We start from the raw sequence: 23,290 nt of genomic DNA, 5'->3' as shown, positions 1-23,290 counted from the left end.
AGCAACATCATCTGGCTCACTCCCACAAGAAATGCTTAAAGCTTACATTGTTACCCTTCCTAAACCGGGAAAATCATTAGACATGCCATCCAATTTTCGCCCTATTTCGCTACTTAACTTGGATATTAAAATCTACACCAAGCTCTTAGCTAAACAGCTTTTTAACCATTTGAATACCGGGCAATTTTCCCCCTTTCTGCCCAGGCCATTTTTCAGGTTTCAGCGCTCTCACACTTTGACAATTGCGCGGTCATACAACATTGTACCCAAACTAAAATTTTAGCATTTTCTTCACACAACTAGAGCTTTCTTTTGGTGGTATTTAATCACCGCCAGGGTTTTTATTTTTTGCTAAATTATCAAAAAAAGACTGAAAATTTTGAAAAACAACACGTTTTTTCTTTCTGTTATAAAAGTTTGCAAATAAATAATTGTTCTTCATAAATTTAGGCCAAGATGTATTCTGCTACATGTCTTTGGTGAAAATAACCCAAATTCAGATGTACTTTTTAGTTTGTAGGAAAGTTCACAAACTATGGTATAGATCTGAATATTGATCAATACTGAACTACGGACAGCCAATCTAATTTGTTGAGGTCCAAGAATGTCAGAACAGTACAGATATCCCCCAAACGATCCCCTTTTGCAAAGTAGACAGTCCGACGTACTTTTTTTTTACATACTGTCACCAGTGCAGTACAACGTCTTCATATAACTGGCATGGCGGTGATCAGGGACACTGACTGGTGACAGTATGGAAAAAAAAAAAGAATATATATATATATATATATATATATATATATATATATATATATATATATATATATATATATATATAAAATATTATTATATTTTTTTTTTTTTTAAGATTTTGTTTTCATATTTCACTATGTCCAAAGTAGTACAATGTTACCATAGTAACATTGTACTACGTCGGGGAAGTAATCATTTTTTTTTTTTTGTTTTTTTACACAATTTGCTTATAGCAAAGAATTACTTTGCTATAAGCAAGCATTTACCTGAGTGACATCGATTCATTCAAGCTTTTTTTTTTTTGTGCTTAGCTGTGATTTGGCCACAGCTAATCACATGACGTGCATGTGATTAGCTGTGACCATTCACAGCTAGACAGTAGTATACAATGGATGGCATAAATGAAGCCATCCATTGTATACAACTGTCATGTGACCTGCTGTGATTGGTCACAGCAGGTCACATGGTACCAGCAACGGGGCCGATACTCAGATCTGTCATCGGCGTGTCCGAGGTACACGGCCAGTGACAGATCGCGCCGCTCTGCGGCTCAGCAAGCACGAAAAAGTACGCATGTGCGGGAGGACGCCATTTGGCGTCCAACCTGGAAATCCAATACATTTTGCCGACCGCCTTTTGGCTATTGGCCGGGCGTGTATTGGTTAATATCATTCCATCCTTTGTGGGACAGGATCAAATAGGTTTCACAAAAGTACATCAACTGGCTGATGCAACCCGACGAATCCTAAATATACATTCAGCAGAAGCACGTAGAAAGACTTTGTCTATTGATGCAGAAACGGTCTTCGACAGAGTACACTGGGGTTATATGTCTATGGTAAAAGCACAAAAAGGTAAAGTGAACACTATAGGTAAGCTGCTGTGGCACCAAAAAAGGTACCAAAAAACCTTCCAAATCAATAATATAAAAAGTAGGTGCAGCGCTGAGATCAAAACCTGAAACATCAGACAATGAGTCAAAAACTGCAGGAGTGACCAAACTTGCATATCAACCAGCAAAAATTATTGGTAATAAAGCATGTCACTGTATCAACGTAATAAATAAAGTGATATAGGTGCCCTCCTATTCCTTCTGTACTGAAATGTATTGTAATTGTACTGTCTCCCTTATATTGTAAAGCGCTGCGCAGACTGTTGGCGCTATATAAATCCTGCATAATAATATAAAGTGACCATAAATCAAAACATATATGAATTCATAAAGTGACAAAGTGATGAATATATATACTGTCACTCAAGGTGACTATTGGTGCTATATGGTGACAATGTCCAAAGGAAAGTGAAGATCCAGTAATATGATCTCAGGGTATGGTGATTGACTTTCTATATCCAACCATATGGTGATGTGTCAGGTAATAGAAGAATTGTGCACTCACCAGATGTGCAATATAATCACGCATTAGAGAATAAAAACTCTCAATAGGTGAGCCGGAGATCCTCTTAAAGGTATGCACAGCCTGGTCTGGAGTTCCCTCTCTGAACCATCAGCAGTACCTCTATCTTCCTCCTTATACAGCTCTGTGGGTGGTTACGCTCACAAGGAGTTTGGATTTGGCTTCATAATTTTTTTAGTCCATACTTTTGTGCTTTCAGCCTTGGCAAGAAGATTCTCGAGGTGGGCATCTAGCTCTGTTTTCTCTGCCTATCCAAGTTTCTCTTCTGTAAATGGAGCCCAATTTTGATCCATTAATGCACATTCTTGAGAAGACAATTATTGCACAACAAGTAAAAGTGATTATTAGTACAGTACTTAAATGCTGTGTTCCGTAGAAATAGTCAAAACTTCTAAAAGCCCTGAAATTAAGTTGGTTGATGCTTTTAATTTAGAGTGGCAAAAAAAACATCCTAAGGTTGCACCCCGATAACATGTCCTACATTATTTCATGCAACATAAATGCATTGACACAGTATAAGCATTACAGGTAATGCTGGTTTTCTAATGATTTGTAATGGTGTATTAAATTTTTTTTTTTTTTTTTTTACAGAGTTATATATCTTCTCCAACCATACCCTGTAGATTTCAGTTCAAGAATGCTGTATGCAATTGCAACTTCTACTACTTCTGTAAGTGATTTTAATTAGATTTTTCAATATAAACGTGAACAAATAAAAGAAAAAAAACATGTCAACGGTTAAAAGGATAACTTTTAAACAAAATACTTTACAATAACCTAGCCTTGAAATAACGTTCCTTTTTTTTTTTAACTTTTTTTTTTTTTTCTTCTCAGTATATGGATAACATTGCTGCCATTTTTTTTTACATTGAAATTTAACTTGTCTTATAAGCTAATTCACATCGGATTGTACATTGGTTATAGATCAGTGTGCATTAGCAGAACACCTCTGATGAGCTGACCCAATTTGAACATTAAACCACAGCATAAATATGTGGCTGTGTAACCATTCTACATTAATAAAGGTTTTCTTTTGGTGTGAATCCCAGTAAACTTTGCTCTGGTCTAATCCAAATTAGATAAAAAAATAAAGGAATAATTTCCTTGCCCAGTGTGTTTTCTTAGAGTTTAATGGGGGGCACAAGCCCCACGTCATGATGCCTTCTGCACTACTTTGTTACAAAACTGACTGAGGCATGCTGGAAGTGGCATGAGGTCTGGTCTATGCTAACTGGTGTTTTTTCTTTTTTTTGTGTTTTTGTTTTTTGTTGCCAGTGTCCTAATCCTATCGTAGGTAACAGTATAACCCCCTGAGTCCTGTATCCCTCAGTGAACTTTAAAAAAAAAAAAAAAAAAAGGGTTTTATGTTAGAATAACATAAAGTCATTCAGATACATTGTGTTATACTGCTGCCTTCAGGAGATTGGACGCTGGCAAACAAATATGTAGGGACAGCCCAGTACAACCCCTCCAACTCCTGGCATGCCTCATATGTTTGCTAGTATCCTAGGAAAATGGTCTTCTCTCCACTGAGAGAAGAAAAACATTTTCTTTACTTTTTTATCAAGATTCTTTTTTCTCTGGCAAGTTTCTACAGTTGTTGCAGAGCCAGAAAGTGTTCATTTTTTCAATTTTCCAGATCAAGCCATAGAATCCATACCCAGAGTTTGTTGGGGGAAAAAGCAGGACCTGCCTGTAATGTGTCTTTGATCACTGGCCTCTGTTGAAGTCACTCATCTACACATGGTTCATGTAACAGCCCTTTACAGGTCCAGGGCTGTGGTGGAACCCTGTTCCCAAAGACCTCTTTAAAAAGTATCGCACTGAAGGGGACAAAATTGTCTGTACCAGTCTGCTGAGACTGATTGTGCTTTTACTAGGCAGTCCTTACAGTTTCCAGTTTCCTACAGCCAGCAGCATAACTCAGTTTAACTCAGCACCCTGAATTACTTAATCCTGTGTCACTTAATATACTCCAAGAAAAGTGTTTTATTCCTAAAGGAATTCAAAAATACTATTTCTGTGCCCTATAAAAATTTGAGCAGTATATGTGTATAAATTCTGTGTGTGTGTGTGTGTGTGTGTGTATATATGCGTGTGTGTGTGTGTGTGTGTGTGTGTGTGTGTGTATGTCTATATATACACACACCCACACTATTTCCAAAAGTATTAGGACACCCCTCCAAATCTTTCAGGTGTTTCAACCACCTCCATAGCCACAGGTGTATAAAATCAAACACCTAGGCATGCAGACTGCCTCTACAAACATTTGTGAAAGAATGGGTCGCTCTCAGGAGCTCAATGAATTCAAGTGTGGTTGCCACCTGTGCAATAAGTCTATCCATGAAATTACCTTGCTACTAAATATTCCACGGTCAACTGTTAGTGATATTATAACAAAGTGAAAGCAACTGGGAGCAACAGCAACTCAGCCACGAAGTGGTAGGCAACGTAAAATGACAGAGCGGGCGGTGCGCAGAAGTCGCCAACTGTCTTCAGTCAATAGCTAAAGACTTCCAAACTTCGTTTGGCCTTCAGATTAGCACAGCAACCGTGCATAGAAAGCTTCATGGAACGTGTTTCCATGGCTGACCAGCTGCATCCAAGCCTTACATCACCAAGTGCAATGCAAAGCATCAGATGAAGTGGTGTAAAGCACACCGTCACAGGACTCTAGAGCAGAGTGAGGAATCACACTTCTCTGTTTGGCAATCCAATAGGCAAGTATTGTTCTCCAGACAGCTGCCAAACCCAGACATGTCTGTCTGCATTGTGCAAAGTGTAAACTTTGGTAGAGGGGGGATTATGGTGTGGGGTTGTTTTTCAGGGGTTAGGCTTAGTCCCTTAATTCAAGTGAAGGGAATTCTTAAGGTGTAAGCATACCAAGACATTTTGAACAATTTTATGATGCCAACTTTGTGGGAACAGTTTGTGGATGGCCCCTTCCCGTTCCAACATGACTGTGCACCAGTGCACAAAGCAAGGTCCATAAAGACATGGATGAGTGAGTTTGGGGTGGAGGAACTTGATAAGCCTGCAGAGTCCTGACCTCAACCCAATAGAACACCTTTAGAAAATGGAGGGACTGTGTATAAAAATGGTTGCAGTTTCTAAAATTTGTACTTGATATTTATGTTCATCCCCTTGAATTAAAGCTGAAAGTCTGCACTTCAAATTCATTTGGATTGTTTAATTTTAATTCTGGTGGCATACAGAGCCAAAAGTATTAAAAGTGTGCCTGTGTCCAAATATATATGGACCTAACTCTGTGTGTGTTTGTGTATGTATGTGTGTATGTATGTGTGTACGTGTATGTATGTGTGTACATATATATATATATATATATATATATATATATATATATATATATATATATATATATATATAATATATATATATATACACACACATACAGTTGCAAGAAAAAGTATGTGAACCCCTTGGGATTACGTGGAGTTTTGCATGAATTGGGCGTAAAATGTGCTCTGAATGTCATCTAAGTCACAACAATAGAAGAACACAGTCTGCTGAACATAATACTACACAGACATTAGATGTTGCCATGGTTTAATTGCACATAACATGTAAACATTCACAGTGCAGGGAGGAAAAAGTATGTGAACCTTTGGACTTAATAACTGGTTGACCCTCCTTTGGCAGCAATAACCTCAACCAAACGTTTCCTGTAGTTGCAGATCAGACCTGCACAACGATCTGAAGTAATTTTGGACCACTCCTCTTCACAAAACTGTTTCAGTGTAGCAATATTCTTGGAATGTCTGGTGTGAATCGCTCTGTTAAGGTCATGCCACAGCATTTTAATCGGGTTGAGGTCAGGACTCTGACTGGGCCACTCCAGAAGGCGTATTCTGTGCTGTTGCAGCCATTGTTTTGTTGAATTACTTGTATGCTTTGGGTCATTGTCCTGTTGCATCACCCATCCTCTGCGGAGCTTCAGTTGGCGGACAGATGGTCATACGTTTTCCTGCAAAATGTCTTGATAAACTCTGGAATTCATGTTCCCATCAATGACAACAATCCGTCCAGGCCCTGAGGCAGCAAAGCAGCCCCAAACCATGATGCTCCCTCCGCCATGTTTTACAGTGGGGATGAGGTTTTGATGTTGGTGTGCTGTGCCTTTTTTTCTCCACACATAGTGTTGTGTGTTCTTCCCAAACAACTCAATCTTGGTTTCATCTGTCCACAGTATATTTTGCCAGTAGTGCTGTGGAACATCCAGGTGCTCTTTTGCAAACTTCAAACGTACTGCAATATTCTTTTTGGACAGCAATGGCTTCCTCTGTGGTGTCCTCCCATGTACTCCATTCTTGTTTAATGTTTTCCTTATTGTAGATGTGTCAACAAAAATGTTAGCATGTGCCAGAGATTTCTGTAGGTCTTTAGCTGACACTCTGGGATTCTTCTTTACCTCATGCAGCATTCTGCGCTGTGCTCTTGCAGTCATTTTTACAGGACGACCACGCCTAGGGAGAGTAGCAACAGTGCTAAACTTTCTCCATTTGTAGACAGTCTGTCTTACCGTGGACACATGAACATCCAGGCTTTTGGAGATACTTTTGTAACCCTTTCCAGCTTCATGCAAGTCAACAATTCTTGATCGTAGGTCTTCTGCGAGCTCTTTTCTGCGAGGCATGGTTCACATTAGACAGTGCTTCTTGAAACCAGTAAGCCCAAAACAGGTGTGTGTTTTTTAAGGGCAGGACAGCTGTCAGCAACACATCCAATATCATCACACTGATTGGAGTCAAGGTTGGCTCACTCCTGGCTCCAATTAGCTCTGGGAGAAGTCATTAAGCTAGGGCCTCACATACTTTTTCCTCCTTGCACTGTGAATGTTTACATGTTATGTGCAATTAAACCATGGCAACATCTAATGTTTGTGTAGTATTATGTTCAGCAGACTGTGTTCTTCTATTGCTGTGATTTAGGTGACGCTCAGAGCACATTTTATGCCCAATTCATGCAAAACTCCACGTAATCCCAAGGGGTTCACATACTTTTTCTTGCAACTGTATATATATTTATCTACTGTAGATATGCAAGTATATCTCTGTGCCATCTCTAATAGGCTCACTCACTTCCCCTTGTTTGACCTTTTATGTGATAAGTTAGGTCATAAAACGCTTTTTAAATCTCCACCACTGGTATGGAATATCCAACAATGTCTTCTTCTAATTCCAATTGTTAAGCACCACTTATGAAACCAAAAATTGCTTTCTGTTATTTCCACCTCCATTTGATAATTCACAGTTTCAAGTACCGTTGCACAAAAATACACAAAAAGGGAAAAAAAATGCTTATTTATTATAACATTAAAATCACTCACATCTCCAGTTGCTATCACTTGTACTATTGTAAGCATATGTACTTCATAAAAACTCTCTAGTTATGTACGAACTTCAGGTAGCATGATGGCCAGTGTTTAGTCACATTGACTTCCTCAGAAAAAAAAAAGCACTGTGGCAGTGCACTTCTTCTTTCTTGTTTTTCGGATTCATTATATCATTATAGTTAGAAATAAATATTTGCAATTTTTAAGATTGTGTGTGTGTGTGTGTGTGTGTGTGTGTGTGTTAAGGTACACATAACAAAAGTAAGGTCACACAATAGTTTAGCTTATTTTTATTTATTCAGTTCACATCAGCACTGGGCACACTGGATAGGAACTGGGCCAGGCACTAGGACAGGGAGATGTCACCACAGTCATCCTCAAGAGGTATCAAAAGCCAGATGGGGATGTCTTTCATCAGACTACACATATAGCTGACATATAGCTTTTGAGTGGACTGCCCCTTTCATTTTTATTTTGCGGTTACTTGAGTGTTTACAAATTCTTTGCTTTTTTGCAGTACTGTTGATATAGGAAAGTGTTATTGACCTGGATCTTTCCAAATAGTTGGGTCATTACGCAGTTTTTGACAATGTATGCATATAACTTTTTATATACGAGGGGCGTTCAAGTCAAACTGGGACTTTTAAGTTTACAGGTATAAAAAGGGATGCTAGCGTATAGGTACTACGCGCAGTAGTAAGTGGCAAGTGTGTCCTATTACTGACAGGCGGCTCACATGTCGCAGGCCAGTCCAGAGACCGTTAATGAAGATGGCAGACAACAGTGTTAGTGCGAACATGAACCAGCGTTTTGTGATTAAGTTTCTTGTGAATGTAGATATGAAATCCATGGTTATCTACAGAAGACTTTAGGCACAGTACGATGGTGAGATGCTCGCCGCAATAAGACAATTGAATGGGGTAAACGTTTTTCAAAAGTGGCCATACAGCAGTCACTGAGGATCCCAGTCGTGGAGATTCCTAGCCCACAGCAGTCATTCCTGTGAACATTCAGCGCGAGGAACACCTGATCCTGGATAATCAACTCATAACCTGATGTGAAATTGTACAAGAGACGAATCTTTGTGAGAACAGTAAACACAATCATGCCGAAGTGAAGCAGGCTGTCTTAGGATGGTCCGGTTGTACTGAAAAATCTTTTTATGCCAAAGCTTTCCAAGCATTAGTTAAATGCTGGGATAAGTGTATAAATGTAGCAGGGGAGTATGTTGAAAAATAAATGCAGTTTCCACTCCTTGAAATTTTGTTATTTAATTATATAAACTCAAAAGTCACGGTATGACTTGAAACGCCTCTCCTACTATGACTGAAACCTTGCTATTAAAGCTTTCTCTTTTAACAGCCTATTGGTGAAAACAAATTGACATTTGCACACAGAAGTAGAGCTTTACAATGTTTGATCCATTTAGCTGACACAGAGACTGTGGTGTTGCTTGTCAAAAAACCTATGGACCAAGTAAAGTAAGTAAAGTCTGTGACATAGATCCTGTATTTTATCTGCTGTATTTGTCTACATCAGGGATCTTCAAACTGCGGCCGGCTGGCTGGATATGGCTCTCCGTTTTTCTTTTATCTGTCCCTTGGGACACACTTCCTCCCACTGACACCAAGGATGGCACAATATTCCTTCCACTGACACCAATGATTATTATTATACAGGATTTATATAGCGCCAACAGTTTGCTCAACGCTTTACAATATAACGGGAGACAATACAGTTCAAAACAAGAGGGAAAGGAGAGCCCTGCTCCTTGGAGCTTATAATCTACGAGGGAGGGGCTAGTGGTACAAAAGGTAGTAACTGTGGGGGATGGACTGGTTGGAAGAGTAGAAGATTCCTGGAGACGAGCATGGCAGGAGGAGACAAGGGAGCTAGAGAGCAGGAGGTCTTGCGAGGAGTGGAGAGTACGGTTTGGGTGATATTTAGAGACAAGATCGTTTATGTTATTTGGGGCAGAGTTATAATTGGCTTTATACGTTATTGTTAATGTTTTATATTTTATCCGTTGGGCAATGGGAAGCCAGTGGAGGGATTGGCAGAGAGGGGTGGCAGATACAGAACGGTTAGTAAGGTGGATAAGTCTGGCAGCAGCATTCATGATAGACTGAAGAGGGGATAGCCTGCGATTCGGTAGGCCAATGAGGAGGGAGTTGCAATAGTCAAGGCGAGATATAACAAGGGAGTGAATAAGTTGCTTAGTGGTTTCCGAGGTTAGGAACGGGTGTATCTTGGAGATGTTCCGGAGGTGAAGTCTACAAGATTTGGACAGTGATTGGATTTGGGGGTGAATGATGGGAGTCTAGGAGTACACCTTCCATGATAGGGCACTATTGCTTCCACTGACACCAATGATGGGGCACTATTCCTCCCACTGACACCAATGATGGGGCTCTATTCCTCCCACTGACACCAATGATGGGGCACTATTTCTCCCACTGACACCAATGATGGGACACTATTCCTTCCACTGACACCAGAGATGGGGAACGAATTCTTCCAATGACACCAATTATGGGGCATTATTCCTCCCACTGATAACATGATGTGATTTTTTTTTTTACTCCCAATGACCACCATACTTATGCATTGTTTGCTCCCACTGATGGCAGGGTTTTTTTTTTACTCTGACTGGACACATTCCAGCCCCTCTCAAAACAAAGGGCCAGCTTATGGCTCTTTAAACTTTAAAGTTTGGAGACCCTTGGTCTACATCTTAGGAAATTGTTGGATTTCCCTACTAAGAGCTTGTTTATGGTACCTGATATTACTATTATTCAATGAGTTCTCAGTCTATGGACAGTAAAACTGAGCTAATATGGATGGTTGTGAGCGGATAGCCAAGTCAGAGGAGACCCTAACCTTCATTTCTTGCTATTGAACAAATAAAGTACTGTCAAAGGTTTGACAGGTGTGGGATAAAATGCTGTAAATTAAGAAATCTTTCAGAAATAGAAGTGTTAATAGTTTATTCTTCTCTATAACAAAATGGAAAGTAAATGATTTCCTATGTTCCTACGTACGAAAACATAGGAACTGGGATGCAGAAAAATGGCAGCAGGTGCTCTGGACTGAGTCAAAATTTTGAAATATTTGACTGTAACAAAAGACAAATTCTTCATGAAAGGCTAGAGACCGGTACAATATTGAGTGTCTGCAGGCAACAGCGAAGCATGGTGTAGGTTCCTTGCAAGATTGGGGCTGCATTTCTGCAAATGGAGTTGGAGATCTGGTCAGAATCAGTGCTGTCCTCAATGCTGGGAAATACAGGCAGATACTTATCCATCATGCCATACCATCAGGGAAGCGTGTGATTGGCTCCAAATATATTCTAGAGCAGGACAACAACCCCAAACATCAGTCTATGGGGTCAACTCACTAAAGGTTACTGCATGAGATAACACTGTCACGTGACCCATTTGCAGAAATTTTCGCATACGGTAACAAAATGTACAATTCACAAAAAAAAAAGATTAACACAAAATTAAAAATGTGTTGGTAAATACTGCAAAAAAGAAACATGCAGGTAAGCTGTTAAGTCCAATTCACAAACTCAACAGAAACTAAAAAAAGATGTGATATTTATCACCAGGGTTTTTGTAGCGGTATCGCATGCTGTAATTTTTCAGATGCAGCGAGGAGGTCCCCCCCCCCAACCTCTAGGGTTCTGGTATGAATATTACGGGGAACACCATACCAAAGTTTTAAAAAAAAAACGGCGTGGGGTCCACCCCAGATCCATACCAGACCCAAAATCCCTTAGGATTGTGAGGGGACCCGCACACCATTTTTTCTTTTTTTATTTTGGTGTCTGGTTCCCCCCCAAAATCCCTACCAGACCTAGGGGGCATTTTTTTTTTTTTTTAATTTTGGTGTGAGATTTTCTTTAAAATCCATTTCAGACCTAAGGGCCTGGTACGGATGGGGGGGAACCCCACACTGTTTTTCATCATTTGTAATTGCTGACATTTTTTGTTTTCATTCAGCTGTCAGTGGAGCACTGCGATAAATTACCGCAATACAGATATTTTACCGCAAGAGTTATTTATCGCAAAATTCTTAGTGAATTGAACATTTGCAGAAAATTTACCGCATGCGTTATTTTCCTGCATTTTCTCAGTCGTTCTTTAACTAGTGAGTTGACCCCAATGTCTTTAAGAACTGTCTCCAGTGTAAAGAAAAGCAAGGAGTCCTGAAAGTGATGGTTTGGCTTCCACAGAGCCCTGATCTCAACATAGTCTCTCTGGGATTACATGAAGAGACAGAAGGATTTGAGGCTGCCTACACCCCACTGAAGATCCGTATTTAGTTCTCCAACATGTTTGGAACAACCTGTTCCTTAAAAAAAAAACTGTTAAAGTGTACCTAGAATTAAAGAACTGATGCTGTTTTGAAGGCAAAGGGTGGTTACAAAAAATATTGATTTAAAGTGGCTGTAAAGGCTTAAGGTTTTTTACTTTCTATTCATGAAGTTAAAAAACCTTCTGTGTGCAGCAGTGCCCCCAGCCACCCAATACTTACGTGAGCCTCATCGCGATCCAGAGATGTGCATAACAACCTTTGGCTGAGACAGCAAATGGGAACCATTGGCTCCTGCTGCTGTCAATCACAGCCAGTCAGCCAATGAGGAGAGGTGACACAGGCCAAGTTGCAGCTCCGTGTGTGGATGGATACACAGAGCAGTGGGTGCCCCCATAGCAAGCTGCTTGCTATGGGGCACCTGACAGGAGGGAGAGGCCAAGAGAGCCTGCAAGGGACCCGAGAAGAGGAGGATCCAGGCTGCTCTGTGCAAAACCACTGCACACAGGTAAGTACAACAAAATAATGAGCCTTTAGAATCGCTTTAATTTGGATTTCTTCTGTTCATTTACTTTCCATTTTGTCTATTTATAAAAAATAGAATATTAACATGTCAATTTCTGGAAGCATTCTTAATTACCAATTCTTTTCACACCTGCCAAGTCTTTTGCACAGTACTGTACATCTTAAAGAAAAACTATCCTGAGAAAGTATTGAACCTGCAAATCTCCTCTTCTGTTCTATACTAGTTCCTTGACTGTCTTGCTGGTCTACTGAGCCCAGAGCTTTTTGACTCCCTGACCTAGAACAAGTGGTATTATCTCAGAAAGTATGACAACCAGAGACCAGAGAGCTAACCTTTTCTGAAGAAGGTCAGCAACACACAGTCTCGGTATTTTTGTTATTACAGGTTTTCTTTTAATATAACCAGGATCATCCTGACAGTACGTAGATCTAAACATATAGTACTGGTTTGCAAGTAGGAGTTAAATTCTTTATATTTTATAATCACTTTGCTATTAAATTCTCCTAAGGTATTATCTGAAGTGCTGCATTTACCTGTCAGAGTTTGAAATCTTGAATATACCATATACCCTGGAATCATTTCACAGCAGTCCCAAAGAGGGGATGATTAAAGGCCTTTGGAAAAATCACAGCCATGAAGCAAGGGTAAGTCTCATGAAAAATTATGGAATATGAGCCCCTTATTAACTGTACCCACTGTTCCTACATCGTATCATGTTCTCAGATGCTAAGCCTGGGTCAGTAAAAATGTAAAATGGATGTATAGATGTAGAAGCCTGTATCTCCTTTTTGACAAAATATATACATTAGAAGTTTGATTTTCTTTCTTTCTTTTTTTTCTTTTTATTGAAAATTGTTTTTAGTTATTTAAGCCTCCCCCCCCCCCCCCCCAACACTCTAACCCCTGGTTCAAATCTGTGCGGGTGGTGCAAATACCTGCAGCCACACCACCCACACAAAGGAATGTGGGACCTGCAGGCACGCTGCCTGCACTGGAAATTGCAACCGTACTGGGAACCTCGGTTCCCGTGTGGGCTGTGATTTCCTAACTAGTGCAGTGACTTCCCTGCCTGTCCCGGGGGACAAGAGTCCATTCAAATGAATGGGCTCTCATGCCTGCACAAATCATGGCCCCTACAGATGTGAACCAGGGGTAATGGATAAGGCATAAGGGGGAACTTAAACGGTATTTCTACTTGTGCACCTAAGGTGGGATAAAATTTACTTTGTTATATGTCCCCATTCCCATAAAATATATTAATATTTAAAAATTGCAGCTTACCTTTTTTAGATTCTCTTTTCTGAAGTTTCCAGCAATGAAAAATTCTCACTGGTTCTCTGTTATGAGGAATTGGGAAGCTGTGTTTACCATAATTAACCCTGTCGGGAGGCACACGTCTCATCAGTTGTACTAGATTTGAACACATAAAAGGTTGAATGTTTATAAGCTAGATTTATCCTTTGTATGTTAATGGAAATGGGACTACCAATCCGGAATATAGCTATTGTGATAGACCAACACAAAATGGAACATAATTGTGAAGTGGAAAGAAAATGATAAATGGTTTTCATAATTTTTTACTATTCATTATCTGAGAAGTGTGGCGTGCATTTGTATTCAGCCCCCCCCCCCCCCCCCCACGAGTCAATAATTTGTAGAACCAAATTTCATTGAAAGTCTTTTTGGGGATGTCTCTACCAGGTTTGCACATCTTGTGAGTGAAATTTTTGCCCATTCTTCTTTGCAAAAAAGCTCCAGCTCTGTCAGATTGGATGGAGAACGTCTGTGAACAGGAATTTTCAAGTCTTGCCACAGGTTATCAATTGGATTTAGGTCTGGACGGTTACTGGGCCATTCTAACGTATGAATATGCTTTGATCTGTAGCTTACAAATCTTTGTACAAATCTAGTACAAATCTTTGATTTGTAGCTCTGGCTGTATGTTTAGGGTCGTTGTCCTGCTGGAAGGTGAGCCTCCGCCCCTGTATCAAGTCTTTTACAGACTCTAATGGGTTTTCTTCTAAGATTGGCTCCATCCATCTTCCCATCAACTCTAACCAGCTTCCCTGTTCCTGCTGAAGAAGAGCATCCCCACAACATGTTGCTGCCACCATGTTTCACAATGGGGGATACTGTGTTCAGGGTGATGTGGATTGTTAGTTTCCCGCCACACATAGCATTTTGCTTTTAGGCTGAAAAGTTCAATTTTGGTCTCATCTGACCAGAGCACCTTCTTCCACATGTTTGCTGTGTCCCCCACATGACTTCTTGCAAACTGCAAATGGGACTTCTTATGGCTTCTTTCAACAATGGCTTTTTTCTTGCCACTCTTCCCTAAAGGCCAGATTTGTGGAGTGCACGACTAATAGTTGTCCTGTGGACAGATTCTCCCACCTGAGCTGGGGATCTCTGCAGCTCCTCCAAAGTTACCATGGGCCTCTTGGCTGCTTCTCTGATTAATGCTCTCCTTGTCCAGCCTGTCCGTTTAGGTGGATGTCCATGTCTTGGTAGGTTTGCATTTGTGCCATACTCTCCATTTTCGGATGATGGATTGAACAGTGCTCTGTGAGATGTTCAAAGCTTGGGATGTTTTTATAACCTATCCCTGCTTTAATCTTCTCCACAACTTTATCCCTGACCTATCTGGTGTGTTCCTTGGCCTTCATGATGCTGTTTGTTCACTAATGTTTTCTAACAAACCTCCTGAGGACTTCTCAGAACAGCTGTATTTAAACTGAGATTAAATTACACACAGGTGAGGGGGTGGAGCCTGACTATGGCGGCTGAGGAGGGCGCGATGTAGGAGCTCCCTGACAAGCTCCGCATTCCAACCTACCCGGGAGCCCTCGTGATGGAGATCGGAGGGGTGAGACCTACCTCTGTTTAAGGGGATCTGTGCCTGTCTTCTGGTGCGGCGGACCGGGAGTGAGAGACGTAGCTCGGTCTGTCTGGAGCCCGGCGGAGACGCTGTATCAGGTTGGTGGGAGACGGGGAGGCATGGCTTGACCACGTGGTCAGCCGCTGAGGCATACTGGGAGGTGAGGAAGCCGACCGGCGTCCTGTGGAGAGAAGGAGGCGCCGGTCCGCTCCTCGGTTCGCTGTCGGACTTGCTGCCAGGGCTGAAGAGGAGCCTAAATGGCCCAGTCTTGTGTCAACAACCAGAGATGACTCTGAGGAATCCCCCTGAGGAGTGAACTGCTGAAAGGACTGGCATCTGAAGCCTGGAGCCGTCTCGCAAGAACAGAAGAGAAAGGAGGGTGAGTGAGACTGGCTGTGGCTTGAAATATGCCAAATGTTATATTGTGCTGTTTTGAAAAGCAGAGAGTGAAGGAGAGAAAGGGGGATTCCCAGGGAATACAAAGGAGCTGAAAGGAGAAGACTAAGTGACATAGAAAGGAAAGTTAAGGGACAAATAACCAGGCAAGGCTAAGACCCGAGTATATATATTTAACCTTTACTTACCCCGAGTTTATAAAGGAGAATAAGACCCACAGAAGATATGAAGAACAAAAGTGCTAAAGGAGTGGGTTTAAAGGGTCCCAAACCAGCACAATTAAAAAATATACGTCCCAGGGAAATGTGACCCCAGAAAGGCCCCAAGGCATAAATGAAAAAGGAGAAGTGGATCTCAGTCTGGAAAATAGTCCTAGACTATCGTTGGGCTTGAATGTTAGCACTCAACAAATATCAGGAAATATGGAGATGAAAGAGCTTGAAAGAGATCTACAAGTACCGAATAAAGAAGAGATGGCAGAAATGTTCAAAGAATTAGAGAAAAAAATAAAGCAAGAAATGGCAACTATACGTAATGATTTGGGACAGCTGTTAATGAGATTGGAAGAAATGGAGGAGATAGTTAAAGATCAGGCACAAAACATTTCCGAATTAGAAAAGAAGATAACCAACATGGGGAAAGTCCAGAAAAAGTTGCTTTATAAGGTAGAGGTACATGAAAACAGGGACAGGAGTAGTCTTAGGATATGAGGGGTCCCAGAGATTTCAAAGGGAGAAGTATTGCAAGAAGTAGTAAGTAAAATCTTAAGCTCCATAATGGACAGATCAGATATAGAAGTGATTAAACTAGATGGAGTTTTTAGAATAGGAAACCCCAACAAAGTATTGGGAAGGGAAAATCAAGAGATATAATTGTCAAATTCCATAAGTATCGGGATAAAGAAGAAATTTGGAGGAAGATCAAAGGAAGAACAACAATTAAGTATGGAGAAATAGACATTCAGTTTTTTGCACATTTAATACCTGAGACTTTGTGGAGAAGGAGATCCCTGAGGCCCCTGTTGGAGCAGATGAGGAAGCAGAACGTGCATTACAGATGGGGAACCCCAGAGTGCCTAATAGGATGGAAAAATGGAGTTACAGCTTATCTGAGATTTCCTGAGGACTTGAGAGACTTTTGTGATAGACTTGAATTGCAAAGAATGGAAATTGCTGGATGGGAAGAAGAAGAAATTAGAACTATAAGAAAAGAGAATTGGCAGCTTGGTAGGGGGGAGAGGGGAGGAGGGGGGAAGAGTGAAAAAAAAAAATTTTTTTCTCCTTCCGGTCTCCTTCTCTCCCTTGCGATATCCCTTCTAGATGCGCGGCCTTAGAGGTCTGTGGAAACTTACTGAGTTAAGTAGATAGCTCGGGGGTAATCGGGGAGGTTGGAAAGAGGGTTCATGGGCGGAGTTTAGCCCCAAGGATTAAATCAAAGGTGGGACTAGGCCCACAAATGATTGGTAGGCATACTAGAAGCCTAAAAAGAGGGGGGGGGAGGGAGTGGACGGGAGGATGGGGGGGTGGGGGAGGGGTATTGGGGTCAACTTCCTGTATGATAGAAGGAGATATAAAAGCAAGAAATAAGGAAGAGTATAGATGGAGAAGAGGGGAGATTTAAGAAAGATGGAAGAAATACAGTTTATAACTTATAATGTAAATGGGTTGAGTTGTCCTGGGAAAATATTTAGGCTATTTAAAGAGCTACAACATAGAGCATCTTCAGTGGTTTTCTTGCAGGAGACACATTTTGAGGGAGTCAAATGTTAAGTTAAAATCTAGGTATTACCCAGCATGGTACTATGCAGATTCTCCGATTAAGAGAGCAAAGGGAGTAGCAATAGGGTTTGCAAAGAATATTAGGTTTGAGCTGGAGAACAGGAAGATGGATCCGGAAGGGAGATTTTTGTTTTTAAGAGGTAAGCTACAAGAAATTGAGTGTACAATGGCTAATATTTACTGTCCAAACAAAAAGCTGGAGTTATTTTTGAAAAGTGTGCTGAGGAAGCTGATGGACTTTAAAAAAAGGCCGCTTGATTTTGGCTGGAGACTTTAATTTTTGTATGGATCCACAAACCTCTTCTGTGCAGAGAGAGGGGTGTAGGGCTCTGAGAATATTGAAGAAAGAAATACATGAGTGTCAACTGGTGAATATCTGGAGAATTACACATATGCATGATAGAGACTATACCTTCTTCTCAAATGTTCATGAGATGTACTCGAGACTAGATTATATATTGATAGAGCATCAACTTATTGAGTCTGTGGTTAAGGTAGAAATAGAAGCAATGTCTTTTTCAGATCATGCCCGTCACAATGGAATGGAGTGGGGAAGGAGGGGGGCAGGAGGTCTAGGATGGAAGCTGAATGAGGCACTTCTCCTAGATAAAGATATTGCTCAGAAGATTGGGGAAAAGATTAAGCGATTTTATGAGGAGAATGAGACAGGAGATGTGTCGATAGCCACAGAGTGGGAGTCTCATAAGGCATATATAAGGGGAATGCGATTGGGGCAAAAAAGAAAGAAGAGAGAAAGTTAGGGGACTTTTAAAAGAAATATGGGACCTGGAACAGATACATAAAAATAGAATAACAAAAGAAATAAGGCAGAAGGTAATAAAAAAGAAAGAACTAGAGACTTTGATGGAGGAGGAGAGGAGAAGAGTTTATATAAAGTACTAAGTGAGAGGTATAGATGGGGAGATAGACCAGGAAAATATTTAATGAGAGCCCTGAGGAAAAAGAAAAATAGGAATTATATAGAAAAAATAAAAAGCTCCAAGGGAGAACTGGTCTATTCAACTAAAGAAATTGCTAAAGTATTTATGGAATATTATAGAAAGCTGTATAATATCTGTCCCCATAACTCTTTAAAAAATACTGAAACTGAAATTGAGAGGATTCAAAAGAGAAAGATATATCTGGAGAATGCGGGCTTATCAAATTTAAGAAAAATACAACTGAATTCCCTAGATGCAGAAATTACACAGGAAGAAATAAAAGCAGCATTAAAAAGCACAGCATCGGGGAAAAGTCCAGGACCAGATGGTTACACTGTGAGGTACTATAAAAAATATAGTGAAATATTAATACCTAAGCTTAGAATATATATGAATGCTTTGGGAGGAGGGATGGAAGTAAGAGGAGAATCTCTACAGGCCCATGTTGTGCTTATCCACAAAGAAGGAAAAGATGCTTCTCAATGTTCGAGTTATAGACCTATTTCATTACTGAACACGGACACTAAGTTAAACGCAAAGGTCTTAGCAAATAGACTGAAGGAATTTATGCCCGAATGGATACATGGGGATCAGGTCGGCTTTGTTCCAGGGAGAGAGGGCAAAGATAATGGGTTGAGATCTCTGCTTATTCAGAAAAGTAGAAAAGGAAAAACTCCGGTGGTGGTGCTCTCAATTGATGCCGTAAAGGCATTTGATAGAGTGGATTGGGGCTTCATGATGGACACCCTGGAAGCCCTAGGGATCGGAGACAGAATGAGAGAGTGGATAGGAAAATTGTATAGGGAACCCTCCGCAATTATTATGGTAAATGGGGAGAGGTCGGAACCCATCAAGATGTCAAACGGAACAAGACAGGGCTGCCCATTGTCCCCACTGTTATATGTTCTGTCACTGGAACCCTTGTCAACAATAAGGAATAATAGAGATGTAAAGGGAATTCAGATAGAAGATGTAGAGCACAAAGTGGCTGCCTTTGCGGATGACTTGTTGTTCTATGTTGGGAATCCCAGGATAACACTCCCAAATTTAATGAAGTTGTTGAAGGAATATGGGGAATTGGCAAATGTAAAAATTAATCCAAAACTGAGATTATAAATATTGTAAAAAGTGAAAAAGAAAGGATACAAAAGGAATTCCCTTTTATATGGAAAGAAAGAGATATAAAATACTTGAGTGTAAAACTTACTGCTTCGTATAAATACCTTTATAAACTAAATTATATTTCACTGTTAAACGAGATTAGGGAGGAATTAAAAACATTAGAAGGAGGAAATCCAACATGGATAGGACGTATAAATCTGGTAAAAATGGTAATTGTACCTAAAATCCTATATAGATTTCAAATGATTCCAATTAAACTCCCAGAAGCCTTCTTTAAAGCAATTAAAAAAATTATAAGATATATATATATATATGGAGGAATACAAAAACAAGAACATCCCATGAATTGCTAAGTAGGAACAAAGAGAAGGGTGGATTGGGGGTTCCAGATTTTAGAAGATACTATAAAGCAGTAATACTGGCAAGAATTTTAGATCGGACGTATAATTATGAGAAAAGTTGGGTTAAAATTGAAAATAAACTCAGTGGAACCAGTCTAAGTAAAGTTATATGGGTACCACCACAATATAGAGGATTAAAAGATAATGTAAGTAATATACACTTTAAATGTTTTAAGGGTTTGGGATAATTTGCACAAAAATATGAAGTGGGATTTCGATGCCACTAAGAGACAGAGTTTTTTCCCCCAGGTAGAGAAGAGATAGCAGGTAAATGGTTTAAAAAGGAGGATGTTCAATTGAGGGATGTTATGGTGGTGGGTGAATTGGGATCATTTAGGGATTTGGAAAAGAAAAAGGGAGAGATATTCACTAAGATAGATGAGTGGCGTTATTTTCAATTGAAATGTTTTGTTGGGAATCTTTCGAAAGATAGAGTGAATGAGATTACAAAGATGGAAAAACTTGATCACATGCAGGAAGATAAGATGGAGGTTTACCATATGAAATGGGAAAAAGCTGGATTGAATACGAAGTATAGGAAACTATAAGGAGAAATGAAGATCAAACTCTACTCGCCTTAGTAGGAAGATCTGGAGAGAATACAGAGAAGGTTGACGGGCAGGGGGGGTGGGGGGGAGTGATTGGGAAATAGGTTTAGAAAGTGTAAACAAGAAATGATTTTTGTATTTTTTTTCTTATGTGATAATGATGGAAATATGTATTTAACTTAAAAATCAATAAATATTTAAATAAAAAAAAAAAAAAATGCACACAGGTGGACTCTATTTACTAATTATGTGACTTCTGAAGGCAATCCACTAGATTGGGGTATCAGAGTAAAGGGGGCTGAATACAAATGCACACCACACTTTTCAGATATTTATTTGTAAATGATTTTGAAACCATTTATCATTTTCCTTCCACTTCACAATTGTGTTCCACTTTCTGTGTTGGTCTGTCACATAAAATACATTTTATATTTTTGATTGTAACATGACAAAATGTGGAAAATGTGAAGGGGTATGAATACTTTTTTCAAGGCACTTTATGTAAGGATAGTGATAATATGAAGCCTTTTTATTATTATGTAGTTGTTTGGCTCCTTTTTAAATTATAATAACAGAAATAACCAAAATGGCACTGATCAAAAGTTTGCATACCCTAGAATATTTGGGCTTGGTACAGATCTGCAAGGTGACACACGGGTTAAAAAAGCAATTAAAGGTTAATTTCCCACATCTGTGGCTTTTTAAATTGCAATTACTGTCTCTGTATAGTCACTGTGTTTTAGCTCACACATGGATGCTCTGAGCAGGCTAAGATACTGAGCCATAGAGAGCAGAAAAGAACTGCCAAAAGACCTGCATAACAAGGTGATTGAACTTTATAAAGATGGGAAATTATATAAAAAGATATCCAAAGTCTTGAATATGCCAGTCTGTACTGTTCAATCACTTATTATGAAGTGGAATATTTGGGGATCTCTTGACACAAGCCATGGTCAGGTAGAAAGATAGCAGCCACAACTGCCAGAAGAATTGTTTGGGATGCAAAGAAAAACCCACCAGTAACCTCAGGGGAAATGCAGGCTTCTTTGGAAAAAGACAATGTGGTTGTTTCAAGGAGCACAATATGACGATACTTAAACAAAAATGAGCTACATGGTTGAATTGCCACCAGTGCAGTTACAATATGCCCTACAACAACTTGACACATCTCACAGCTTCTGGCACACTGTAATCTGTGGTGACGAGACCAAAATAGAGCTTTATGGTCTCAACCATAAGCCATATGTTTGGAGAGGGGTCCACAAGGCCTTTAGCTACAAGAATATCATCCCCCTGTGAAGCGTGGTGGTGGCTCAATGATGTTTGGGGTGAGCGCTAAAGGCGCAGTAAATCTTGAGAAAGTTGATGGCAAGATGAATGCAGCATGTTTTCGGAAGATACTGACAATTTGCATTCTTCTACACGATAGCTGTGCATGGGATGCTCTTGGACTTTCATGCACGACAGTTACCCTAAGCACAAGGCCAAGCTTACCTTCCAATGGTTACAGCAGAAAAAAGTGAAGGTTCTGGAGTGGCCATCAGTCTCCTGACCTTAACATCATTGAGCCACTCTGGGGAGATCTAAAATGTGCGGGTCATGCAAGATGACCATGAACTTTGCATGGCCTGGAGGCATTTTGCCAAGACGAATGGGCAGCTATACCACTTGCAAGAAGTGAATGAAAGACAGGCTACAGCTCAAATCCCCAACCCTTTCTTCTTTCTTTCTGCCCTGCTTCGAAGCATTCTAGGGAGGGGCGTCTTCACTGTTCTGGATGTGGTTCATGTGGGTTTATCTTTCAGCTATGGCTTCTTTCAGGCAATCTTTGTCCTCTCAGGAGGCTCTTGCAATGGGCTTCCTGGATCTCATTCCACCATTACAAGGAAGATAAAACAGATTATTGTTCAGGCCTATTCCTTGAAGGTACAAGGTTCTCTTTCTTCCCTGTTAAGGTGCTTTCCACTAGGTTTGTGGGTGCCTCCTGGGCCTTTTCCGGTGGCTGTTTTACACATTTGTAAGGCCATCACCTGATTTCTTAGTTTATACACTTTCTATAGTCAAAATGTTTTTTTTTACCTTGCATGCACATTCCCTGCATTAAGGTAAAAAAAAATGCCCTACTAACTGTTCTACCCACATGCTTCGCTAAACACTTGACTTCTCTGACTACTCCAGCGCCATCCTGGCTGCAGCACTACTACTTTTACTTTCTGGTTTCACAGGAGACACTGAGAGCAATGGGCTCCTGCTTCTGTCAGTTAAACTCCTTGAGGAGGGAGTGGGGCCATGGCTGGCCCGTGGTGTGTGTGTGTGTGTATAGATGCACACAGCCCGGCTTGGCAACATGTGTGCAAAGGTGCCCCCTTAGCACCCAAGGGTGGTATATATGCGTACAGATGAGAGAGTCCTATATATCACATAAGGCTATCCTTAAAGGAATTAGAAGCATCCATAAAGGCATATATAAAGTCTCTGAGTTAAAAGTCCAAATTAGGTCAGTACCATAGAGCAGCCAGTTCCAGATGAGCTAGAAGGGACTCTCTGGAACACAAGAACACAAGGGAACAGTGCTTCTAAGTGTAGAAGACTAGAAGCACTTTAATGGTTAAAGTAAATAACTCACAAAAATAGCAGGATTCGCGCTTGTAATCATGTAAGTCCCGCTGTGCAATACCGGGTTGTCTTACTGGGTGTCTCTATGATCCAGTAGCAAACCAGCGACAGCGCTGATGGATTCCAGCGCTTCTTGTGGTGCTCGTGTAGGCTGAGCACACCGTGGGCAAGGAGATGGTCACGTTCAAGTTAGTGTGCAGAGGTGGGGATGGGGTACATGATTACAAGTGCAAATCCTTCTATTTT

At 40.4% G+C, this 23,290-nt stretch overlaps 1 protein-coding gene across 2 annotated transcripts in view; it reads left to right on the top strand.

The window, feature by feature from the left end:
• KNTC1 (kinetochore associated 1) overlaps positions 1 to 23,290 on the top strand; it is a 306,855-nt gene that overhangs the window by 227,916 nt on the left and 55,649 nt on the right. For both annotated transcript variants that reach the window (XM_089653668.1, XM_089653667.1), the window contains exons 53-55: positions 2,760 to 2,838; positions 8,884 to 9,002; positions 12,873 to 13,008. In XM_089653668.1, the coding sequence (XP_089509794.1) occupies positions 2,760 to 2,838; positions 8,884 to 9,002; positions 12,873 to 13,008 (334 nt within the window). The remainder of the gene's footprint in view (positions 1 to 2,759; positions 2,839 to 8,883; positions 9,003 to 12,872; positions 13,009 to 23,290) is intronic.

The sequence above is a fragment of the Staurois parvus genome, unplaced genomic scaffold (assembly GCF_062004578.1).
Source record: "Staurois parvus isolate SC_StPar_1 unplaced genomic scaffold, SC_StPar_1.0 ptg000719l, whole genome shotgun sequence".
In the NCBI taxonomy this organism is placed as follows: domain Eukaryota; kingdom Metazoa; phylum Chordata; class Amphibia; order Anura; family Ranidae; genus Staurois; species Staurois parvus.
The sequence above is the reverse complement of the archived record's forward strand: the minus strand, read 5'-3'. Positions and strand labels throughout refer to the sequence as shown.